At 28.6% G+C, this 12,154-nt stretch overlaps 1 protein-coding gene across 1 annotated transcript in view; it reads right to left on the bottom strand.

The window, feature by feature from the left end:
• LOC142327268 (voltage-dependent calcium channel type A subunit alpha-1-like) overlaps positions 1 to 12,154 on the bottom strand; it is a 902,521-nt gene that overhangs the window by 215,253 nt on the left and 675,114 nt on the right. The window contains exons 17-20 of the mRNA XM_075370151.1: positions 9,558 to 9,767; positions 8,185 to 8,288; positions 5,322 to 5,435; positions 3,177 to 3,366 (exon numbers count right to left, since the gene is read on the bottom strand). Of these exons, the coding sequence (XP_075226266.1) occupies positions 3,177 to 3,366; positions 5,322 to 5,435; positions 8,185 to 8,288; positions 9,558 to 9,767 (618 nt within the window). The remainder of the gene's footprint in view (positions 1 to 3,176; positions 3,367 to 5,321; positions 5,436 to 8,184; positions 8,289 to 9,557; positions 9,768 to 12,154) is intronic.

Here is a 12,154-nt window from a genome sequence, read left to right as displayed (position 1 = left end):
ACAACAGACTGCTTCTAGCGGGAAAGAGTTGAGGAGGGAACCGGGTAAAATTAAATTTATGTTAAAAAAATATAAATAGATTAAAAAGATTTCTGTTTATAATAATGGTCTTCCTATGGAGAACTGCATATGAGGCTAGTGATGAGGTAATGCGAGCACCACGTGCAAGGCTAGACCAAACATCACCAATAAATGGGGTGCCCATGAGGTGCTGTTTTGGGAAGTACAGTGGGGTGCTCTTATAATACTCTGAAACAATCATCCAATTTTCAAAATTCAAACGGGGTATTTATTAGTAGGTTAAAGGCTAACTTTTGCTTGCATCAGGTACACTCTCGTTCTAACAGATCATGGTTATTTGGAAATGTTGTTACATCTTCGCAACCAATCTTCCAATTTTCAAAATTCAAACGGGGTATTTTCTAACATAATACAAAATCACGATGGAGCCAAACCAGAACAAAAAGGGCAATGTTTTTTTTCGGCAGTCACGTTTTTTAATTTTTAATATTAATCTCTTGTTTGCACCCCATTCAATGTATACACAACTACATGCTCAGAATATTTTTCAATAGTGCCATCTGAAATGTAAATTATTTTGTTGTAATGTTTTATGTTTATTGTATTAATCTTAACATTTTATTTCATGTGATTTTATTTAAATAATTAATATGAATTTTAATCACATCTGATTTTATCTTATAAAGATGATTTGTATAATGTATTATTATGTTGATAAGAATAAAAGATTTATTTGCTTATTTAAATATTCAATACTATTCAATCCCTATTTTTATTTTGTATGTAGCAGCACTGAACTCTTTCAGTATAACTACCTGCCACTATCTATTTTGTTTATTTAATGAAATTGACATCTATAACTGTACGAATATTGACAAAAGATTTCTGCTGTTGAGAACACAAGAGATAGAAAATATGTGTCAAAGTATGGGGATCTAAATATCCTTTATGTTTGGAAACTTCAAAAATATAAAATGCCATGTGGGTATTAAATAAAACTGAAATTTCATTCAAACTAGAATGACATAAAAAACCATTAAGTATTAGTGCAAGATATCCTTTCTAAAATTACAGATAAAATAATATTATTTTTAATTTTTAATTTAATAAAAGATGCTGTTGTATTTCCTGTTATAGACAAGCTTAACTAAATTTTAATAATTGGCTTTAGCAGTTTTTTCCATTTTGGTGTGAGGTGAAGTCCTGACACCAAATCTTTCAACTAAATGACAGATTTTTAATTTCCAATCAACTGAAAAATAAAACAATGTATATTTCAATCAATACTGTATTTATTCAAGCAAATGTTGGGGGTTCAATATTTGACATCCAGGCATGTTCCATGTGACAGTAGTTATGCTTATGCACAAACTTAGGTCTACAAAATAGGATATTCCATTTTTAGATTTGCTTTTAAATTACCTGTAAAGCTTTAAACTGATATGAATGTATTTAATTACATTTGACCAGCAGTTTTGGTATACTGGGCGTATCTGCTCTGTTTTTTTGTTTTTTTTACAAACTCATTTAAAACGTTTTTAGAAAATCGGAAACTATAAAATTAGACCATGAAGTATCAGATGGAAAAACCAAATAAATTATCATATGTTTACCATAAAAATTTGTGATTACAGGCAGTATGATGTGGTTTCATGACCTCAATGTCATCATTAATATTTTCATTACTCTTCCATTCATCTTCAGCATTCATATATATACTCATTGCTTGTTTAATAAAAATCAGTTTCTTTATATTTGAATTAAGTATAATAATACATTTCACAGACAAAAATACTCAGAAAAGATGACCCAATAAAATAAAATGTGAGAAATAAATATAGTGAACTAGACACCAAATTCACCTAGACCATTGCAGATGATAGCCCAGACACAAAAGCTTGCAATATTTTATATTATTATTTATTTCTATCAACCTTATTGTTTAAAATAGTTAGTGAAATTTGTTGAATGAATTGATTACAGATCAACGTAGTAACAAAAAATCTTTAAAATTTCCGGGATAAACAAAAAAAAATGAAATTGTAAATACATAAACATACTGTTCAAAGGAAAGGATTAATATTATTATGTCAGTAATAATTTTTAGAAAATGTGTCTGGTTATATGCACAGTCTGTACAAAACGTTCCAGAACTGAGGCTATAAAAACAAAAAAAAAAAAATTATTCATAATTAAGCTTCTACATTGTCTCCTTTCAACACAATGCAAGATTTAGATCAGTTACGAAGGTTATCAAAAGCCTTAGAGAAATCCTCTTTTGGAATAGTCTTTAGGATGCTTGTAAAACTTTCTTTTATAGCACCTATTGTATGACTCCCACTTCATGGGCATTTTGACTTTAATAATTAAAAAACTGTTCACATGGACTACATCTGGTCAGTATGAAGGGTGGTTCAGAGCTCTCAGCATCGTTTGGCCAAAGACTATAATACAATGATGGCTGTGTGAGCTGACACATTGTTGTGAAGTAGAAACCAATGCTTGGTTTTATGATAATGCGATCACACAGAACAAATGTGATCAATAAACATTTCAGGACTCTTGATAGACAGCATTCAGCAATTCACACATGCATTTAATTTCATTGCTACAGAGCTGGTTGCCAGCCTGCCTCCCCTCTCTCTCATGGCACTGACCAGACACACATGAATGAGACGTAGCCTCTTCATTGCCATGTGCTTGTTTATTATTTTAAACATGTCTATATCACTTTTTCTATGCAGAAAAATAAAAATTTGTGTTCACATATGGTTCTATTTTTGTAAAAATCCGACAATAGGCACAAAAATATCTTCACAGAAACAGATATACTACATGATTGCTAATCCAGTCTGAATGAGTTTTGGTTATATTGTTCAAAAGGCTTCTCTTAACAAGTTACAACCTTACCCATGAGATTGTGCCCTGATTCTGTTTTTATATCCTGGATCATGGAACTTTTTATACAGATTGTGTACTACACTTTTTCTATGATACACACAATTAAATAACAGAAATCACCTCTTCAACAGATGAAATATCATATTTCAAAATTGCATAAAAGTAAAATTCCAATTTTAATGTTATTTTATTAATACTTCGTTTGTTTAATAAAATTAAAACAAAAAGAATACATTAAACTGCAAATAACATACCTTTAATATCAGTTCAATCGTGAAGACACAAGTGAAGGCATAATCTAAATAATTTAGGTACTGGTTCCATTCTGATTTCTCTTCTACGGGGTCCTCAGCAGCAAGGGCAATACTACTCATACAAATAACTAACATGATGAAAAAATCAAAGTATCTCAAATTAACGACCCAGTGAGCTGCTCGTCGAACGCTGCAAAAAAATTCAATTTTTATAAAAATTATATAAACAAAAAAGACATAGTTCTTTTAAACACAAAAAGATTCTGTTATTTTAAAATATTCTTAAATAAAAATTATATATATCAGTTTTTCTCATTAAATAACCGAAAATAAAATAAAACTGAATATAGCAAATCAGTAAAAAATGCACAAAGTATGCAAGCTTACTAAATAACACAAGACATTTTAAACAAAGGCCACAATTCAAATTGTTATCATCTTTCAACATATTTATATGTAATTTAAAAAAAAAAAACTAAAATCTCTTCAAGACAAAGTCTGTAGTTATAACATGTTAACTGTGCCTCCAATGATGATAGAGCTTCCCTGCCTGTACTAATACTCTAGTATTTTACATCTGACATAGTATTCTTGTCTAAAAGCATTCAATTATTTATGAATTATTCTTTCATCAATCTAAAAAATTATAGAAATATTATTCTGATTGAAAAATGTGATACTTTTCTAGATAGACAAATAATGATAACGTAAAAAAAATCACTTTAATAACTAATAAAGATTGGTTTATGGATTGGTATTTCATCACAGAATGAGAAATATTTTGCTTTTTTCTTCCATAATGCACAGAAAGTTTTATGTTTATCAAGAAAAAGAATTTCATTATATCAACAAAAAATCCACTATTATAAGCTAAATACTGTTTACAGTTAATGACATGTTTATAATGGAAAGGCAGGTTGGTGATGGGTTATTTTTATCATTATTTGAAGTAGTTACTATTTATTGTCCATTTAATGTAAAAAATATTAAAATTGATTAAAAAACAGGTATATGGTGAAAAGCAGTTTTAAATTCTCATAAAGAACAAATTGCTAACAAAAAAAAAACTGTTTTATATGAAAATTGTATGTTTTTAATATAATTTTAAAAAAAATCTATTATATAAATTAATTATAATTACATTACATGGATTAAAAAATATATATATATATATATACAATATTTAATGCAATATATATATATTTATATATAATGCAATATTTTATTCAAAGACATGTATTTTCCCAAAGATTAAGGTATTTATTATTATTATTATTTTTAATGTATGATTATTTTTTTAGAGGTGATATCTGAATGGAGACAAATGTGTAATAAATTCCTACCAAAAGGTGTACTTTAATCTGTTAGTTTGTACTATCTGTTCCAGTCTTTCTTTTGCCTGTGATGTGTGTAGAGTACATGAGATAATAGAAAGAGTAGCTTTTGTAAGTACTTTCAACATTTTTTATCATCACAGTGTGTTATTTTATTTTTATATAGTACTAAATATTAATAATATTCATGATATAGACAATTCCTGCTGTAATGGTGAAGAACAGCATTTCCATGGACTTGGCATGTTGATGTTCAACAACATAATTGCCCCTCAGAAAAGAATTCAAAGGTAAACTTATTGTTTGCTCCACAAGGCATGTGAGGTGTGACTCTACTCAGTAGGCATCTTAGCTATTCGTTTACTTTTCGTGCAACCCCTAGAGTCCTTTAATAATTGTATGGCCAAGAGGGTTGTTATCTCAATGAGTTCCAATAAAGAAGTGGCTAGACCAACTCGATTAGAAGTTGCCAGAACGAAGCACAAATGAAACCAGGATGGGGAACAATTCACCTAATTCCTATATTATTGTTCTAGGCAGAAGGAATAACGGATAAGGAAATGGAAGGTAATAGGATGGAACAACTCTCATAGAAGACTGCCTCTGTCAGGGTAGTTCATTGTATTTACTGTTTTAACTAGGATATACATATATAGATAATTGTAATAAGAGATAAGAAAAAATATAAATCTACAGCTACATCATTCTTATGATGTAGCTGTCATGTTATATGGATGTTGAAATCTAATGTTCACTATGAATTCTGCAATTATATGTTTGTTGTGCTACATTTACGATAAATAAAACTTACGAATTTGTAGGCGAAAGTATAAACATAGAGGAATAGGGCAGCATTGGTTTTGGTCCTTCTTCTTCCTCGCCTTCTGCCTTTTTTTCTTCTTCATCTTTTGAACCACTCTTTTTACTGTTGAAACAAAAAATAATTTTTTAATTTAATGTTGCACAATCTATTATTAATTAAATACTTTGTATTTTAAAGTCAGTGAGCAAGTACAGATCTCAAAAAAATATTATTTATATTGGTGATAATGAACTGGATATCATACATTACAAGAATATCTGATAAGATCTAAGGGCATCATATTAAAGGGGAAATTCTTAAATATTTTATGGATATAAAACCAAATTTATTTAACAGGCTAATAGCAAGCATGTAATAATTTTGCAATTTGATTTGTTATAAACTGATCAGGTGAAGGTATTCAGAGTAATATAAATGTATTTCTGTTTCATTAGTTGATGGAATAATCATATAAAATATGATCGAATAGTCAATCATATGAATGATGGAATAGTCATATAAAAGGAAATTTATACAAACAAGTTCTCATTAGCCCCAGATACTCTTCAATCGGTCCTTGCAGTTAGCTGCATGATGAATTACTCCATGCAGCTAATTTATTCATTTTTAATTTTATTCATTGAGCAACTTTTTGAGCTATGAAAAAACATTTTTTATTATTCAGTTTTTGTTTTTTTCAAACAACATGAAAAGCTCACAAGCTGCAAGCTGCATGTTATAGATGCTAGCTGCACGTTATACAAAATTAATGAAGTTTTAGCTAACTTTATGATTTAAATAATGCTTTAATAACAATGATGTCAGAAGTATATGTTTATAGAGAGTTTTCTACAAACAAATCCAAGCTGTGATTTTTAGATAATTCAATTTTAAAAGAGCTAGTCTCCTATTCTTTGGTTTCACATTTTGAATAGAAACAGTGAATATTGTTTCATAGTGGAAAGGGTTATATTAATTTGTGCAAAACATGTCTAAAGATCTTTTCTAAACTTTCTTATGGCTGTGACATATATAAAGCATCTTCAGTACAAGTATCATCAGTAAAAGAAACTTTCACTGCAAGTAGCAATGGACAATACACAGCTATACAACCAGTCCTGGTAATAAACAGACTAACTGATACGTAGAGTTGTTTGTCACCCAAATTTCAGTAAACTTTGATTAAGTGCAAAAACATATGTAATTTGGTTCAATGAGGAAATTATGGGAAACCATTTCACTGCATTCTTTTTAAATATGTCTGGCATTAGATGATAATAGTTTTATTATTATTTTTATAAAATTGATTTATTGCAATGGCCTCATTAGCTAGTAACAAATGCTTTTAGAATGTAGTGAAACTATACCAAATATTGTTAAACTTTGGTGAACTATAGAAAAATTTTTATTAGAGAAGGTTTTAAAGTCTGACATTTTAAAATGACTTCACACCCTTTGATTTTTAGGATGCTATTCCCTGAGGTGTACGAAGGCTTGTGTAACTGCCCGATTGTAATTTACCATCTTAAGTAGAATAATGATCTGTACATAATATGTTGTTTTTCTAATTTATAATACCTATAGTTTCATCTCAGGATTCCTACAGCCACAAAGGTAGTGGCAACTATGAAAATTTAATATTTCTTAATAAATCACATTTATTGAAATTAAATCTACTTTAAAATTATTTAGTTTGTTACTAAGTAGTCAGTTAAGAGAATAGCCAGAATGATGAAATATTAACTTTCTAGCTTCCTTTTTATCTTTAATGATCCTTCTAATGTAGTTGACAAAATTCCACTTTCTCTAAACACATGCCCTCCCAGTTTCTGTTTCTTTTGTGTACTTCTCATATAAGTGCTCCTTCTTCTTTAATCTTGTTCTTTACAGGATGTTCTTTACATCTTCATTCTTCATTTTTTCTGACCATCTCACTTTCTTCATCCTTTTCCATATCCAAATCTCAAATGCTTCAATCCACTCCCTCTCCCTCTTCCCTCTTCTTCATCCACTCCTCTCTTCCAAAATGAAGACACTATAACATTTGGCTAACCTCTTCCTTAACTCAAAATCCAGATTTTTTCCTAATTTCCTAATCTTACTGAAAACTTTCTTTGTCACTGCTATCATTCCTTTTACTTCCATTGTGCTCTTTCAGATTCTAAATATCTGTAATTTTTTACTCTTTCTGTTCTTCCTTCACCTGTCATTACCACTAAATCCTGATTTGTATCTACTTCAGTTATATAAAAGTGTAATTATAAATTGACATTAATAAAATGTGTAAACTAGATTTATCTTAATTCACTGAAATCTGTATTAGAAATAACATAAAATATTTATGGAAGTTTCACGCTCTTTGGATGAATGACTTCTTGATCTTCCACCTGTGCAGTTTAAATTTACACAAAATAAATAAATAAAAATGGCATAAATTAAAGCCCAAGATGTTAAGAGCAAATTAAAGAACAGATATTAAAATAAAGTCTTAAAATATCAATTAAAGCCCTAAAATCATTTTACAGGTAACATTTTGTTCTGAAAGACAAAGAAATTTTTCCTTACTGGCAAAATAGTAGCTTTTTTACAAGAACCTGGACTGAGTTATTCAGTTTGCAGATTAGACAGTCAATAAAATTATTTTATGCATTTCATAGAAAGAATAAAAAAAAAATCTTACAAAATTACAATGAAAAACAAGCTTTTTTTTGTACTTGTACATGAAAATTACTTTTAAACCATAACCCTTGGGAGATATGGTAACACCGAAGTCACCTCCTTCATATGCGATATCAAGAATACAAATGTAATGCATGTTGTTTCATTAGAAAAAAAGAAGAATTTATTTTATATTTTTTTGTCTAACACTTACAACTGTTGTCCAGGAGATGGAGGACAAATCTCTACTTGAGGGGCATTCCCATCATTACCCAGTTGAAGAGCTACCATCTCTTTTTCTATTTCCAATTGTTGTTTCTAGAAAAAAAAATACAATAATACAAATACAATATAAAGAAATCAGAAATTAAAATAAAAACAACAAAATTAATTCAGTAAGAATTTTTGTAATCTTAAAAACAACTGCTTAAAGAAAAAAAATTACTTGAGTAGAAAAATTTAGTTTAAAACTTTCTTTTCATGTGATAATCACTTGTTCTTTAAAAAAGGATCACAGAAGCAATATATGAAAATAAACCTCTATTTTTATTTTGTAGCTGTTGTAATACACAACATAAGGATAGATAATGATACTAGTAAAAAAATAACCTGGCTCTGAAGTGTGTCACTCCGCCACTGATCTCTGTGGTGGAGTGGTAGCATTTTAGCTTTTCATTCAGAGATATGAGTTCAAACCCTGGTCAGGCATGGAATTTTTCATATGCTACAAAATTCCTTTTCCATTTCCCACCCACAAGCTTCCAGCTTATGTGGTAATGTCATCAAAAAAATGACTCCTTTTACAATATAATTTACCTCGTAAGAATTTTAATTATCGTCACTGTATGAACAATATATAACATACTGTTTAACACTGTACATTTTTATAACTTATTATTTTTTCAAGCAACCGGCTTGACATTTTTCGAGTTATATATTTCTCTAAATGATACTTTATCATGGTGGAGTCAGTTATCAAGCTCTACTAAAGGATTTGGAGTAATACGCCTTGACATTAAAAGTAGAATCTGTAAACTTATGTGACTTTTTACTGTTCCAACGAACTGACTTGAAAATCCTACACAAAATGTTATATGATATAAAATTTTTCTACTTTTATCACAGAGGTAAGATAAATGTTAATATTTATCTTTTTTTAAATTAATATTAATTAAAAAGCCCACAATGTTTTCATTTTAGTTAAAAACGTAATAAAAATATTTTTCAACTTTATCATTAGGGAAAGATAAAATTTCAAGCTCTATGAAAACCTCAAGAAATTTTACCAACATTATTGACAGCTTACTTGTTATAATTAATTATTTGTAAATTTAGATGAACAGAGATAGATCTCTCATCTTTCTCTTGGTATTGGTACATTTTGTAGTAATATATAAATATATATATATATATATATATATATATATATATATATATATATATATATATATATATTTATAAAATAATAAAAAAGTAGTTGATAGGAATCAACGACAATAATTTTCTTATCATCTTAAGAAAATATTACATATGCGTGAATGTAAGAGGTAAATGTAGCTGAAAGAGTGATGTGAAAAATGTATATACCTCTTTATCTTCTTCCTCTTGTTCTTCTTCAGCGGCAGTGAGCTCCTGAGCATTGGCCAAGTTATCTACAGCAATGGCCAAAAAGACATTCAGTAGAGTATAATTACCAAAGAGGACAAGAATGATGAAATAAAGAGCATAAACTTTGTTGTCTTGTTGAGACTTGATCCCATCATACATCACTTCGTTCCAATCCTCTCCAGTCAATATCTATATGAAAATAAATGATAAGAATTTAAAAATTGCAATTTTTATTATTATATAATTAATTGTAATAATTATTAATTATAATAAATATAATTTTTATTACTTCTATATAAACAATTTCAACTTTTGTTTTATCTAGTTGCATTGTTGGTTAATAATTACTGTAGTGATGATTGCTGTGATCTATTTTTTAACTACAACAATTTTGTACTAGACAGCTGTTAAAACAAGTGATAAAATGAAAAACAGAAAGCTATTGTGTTGGGGTTGTTATTTTCACCAGGTGTAACTAGACTTGCCACTTTTATTTTTCTCTTTTCATTTATTGCTTTATTATGGCTTTATTTCATAATTTTTTTTATGATGAAACAGAAATACAGATAATTAATATAATTTTGAAATTATGTAAGATCTGTAAAAGTTGAAGATGACTCTGTGAGTGATGACAGTTTTAATGACAACACTGAGGTTATGTAAATGAATCATACTAATGACAATTTTAGTAGAAAAAACATATGAGAATTTTATTCCACAGTATTTTCCATTTAATAATTCAAAACCTTAATACAATATTTTTCAAACTGAATACATTCTGCAATTTTTTTTAAAATCTACCACGGTAATAATCAATAAAGTAAAATTCAATGATTAAATAGTTTGAAAAGAAATGTATGCAAATATAAAACTTTGAAAAAATAAAAATTAATCATTAATCAGCTTATTATGTATCTGTATATTTCACATAAATGTATTTGAATTACAGGAAAAATACTAAAGCTATTCACTTATTACAAAAGTGAGTAGGTATACAAAATAATTAAAAAAAGCATTTTTAAAATTAAGAATAGAACTAAAAAAATACACTATTGATTTGTATAGCGCTGAAGTAGGTCGGACTGTTTATACGGTCAACACTTAAGTTGTCCTATATATGACATAAGTTGTCCAGTTTAAACATTTTATAAACACATGATTGAGGGGGTCAGAACCAAGAGATACAAATGAAATTCTCAAAAATGTTTAAGTAACATATGGAATGGACAGATAATATCATAGAACATTTTGTGGTAAAGGGATATATACTTTAATTCCTATATGATGCTACAATCTAGTGAATGAAAAAACAACTACTTCTTTAAACAGCTGTTTTGTTGAGAAGCCAATGGCAAAACAGCCATTGTATTAGTTTATACTTTATTATATTATATTACTTGTACCTCTTGTCTTCCAAGAAAAGGTGTAAGGTTGAATGAAGTGTCCTTAGTTGCTGCCTACATTCCAATTGAGATTATTATTTTTGAAGAGCTTTTATGTAACTATATTAGATTGCAGAACATTGTACTAATAATGGAATTATTCGTTTGGTAAAGAGAATGATATCAGATGAAGAAATCACCAATATCCTGCTTAGAGTTAGTAAAACCTTTTACTGTATTATTATGCTATGAATATATTTTAATATTGATAACTACTATTTATAATTAGAAATTTAGGTCAGGAAAGTAAAAAAAAAATAATATTTTTTTCTTTTTTTGTTAGCTATCAATCAGAATATGTGCTGAAATTGAGGTTAGATAATAAAAAAAAAAATTAATGTAACAACTTTGCTGAGTGTTATTGAAAATGATATTGTTCAATATATTCTTTAAAACAGATTCATCACTGTCATGTTTTATGTCATTGTCAATGTTTCCTCATTGTACTGTCTGCAATATGCACCATATTTATCCTTCATTTTTATTTTGTTACAGACGACACTAACAATGATGCAGATTATAGCCCAACTGAAGATTTTTCTAGTGATGAAAATGAAGTAGTGAACAAGGTTCACCTCCAAAATCAAAACCATTGTGGGCCAGACCACTCTGACAAGAAAAAACTGGAAGAGTGCATCTGTGGATGAGGATCCAGGCCTCAAAAGCATGAAACAAAGGAAAGCATTACAGAGATAGGCAAGGTAAAGCTCATGAAGGGAAAAAAGTTATACCATTCAGTTATATACACCATTTTCAGTGAATGAAAACTTGCCTGAGGTTAAACAGAATAAATTTTTAATCATTTTTGGAGCCTTGGTAACTGGGAGTTACAGTCCTCATTTTTAAATTCTTCTGTTGTAGTAAATTATCCTAGTAGGAAATATCGGAATGCTGTTAAGAGTAAATCTGTTTCTGATCACTATTTTTTATCAGATACTAGAGTATATAAGAAATTTTTTTTAAAACACCAACATAAAGCATAAAAAAATTCAATTGCTGGAATTTTCCTCGAGATAACTGAGGCTGTAAAACACCAAAAAAGAAAATGAGTGAACAAAAAATTGAGTTTGTGAAAGACATATAAAATAATTTTCAAAATATACAAGCCACCAGTCTTGGCATTAGGTCCCAAAT

Source organism: Lycorma delicatula, chromosome 7, assembly GCF_047948215.1.
Source record: "Lycorma delicatula isolate Av1 chromosome 7, ASM4794821v1, whole genome shotgun sequence".
Lineage (NCBI taxonomy): Eukaryota > Metazoa > Arthropoda > Insecta > Hemiptera > Fulgoridae > Lycorma > Lycorma delicatula.
The sequence above is the reverse complement of the archived record's forward strand: the minus strand, read 5'-3'. Positions and strand labels throughout refer to the sequence as shown.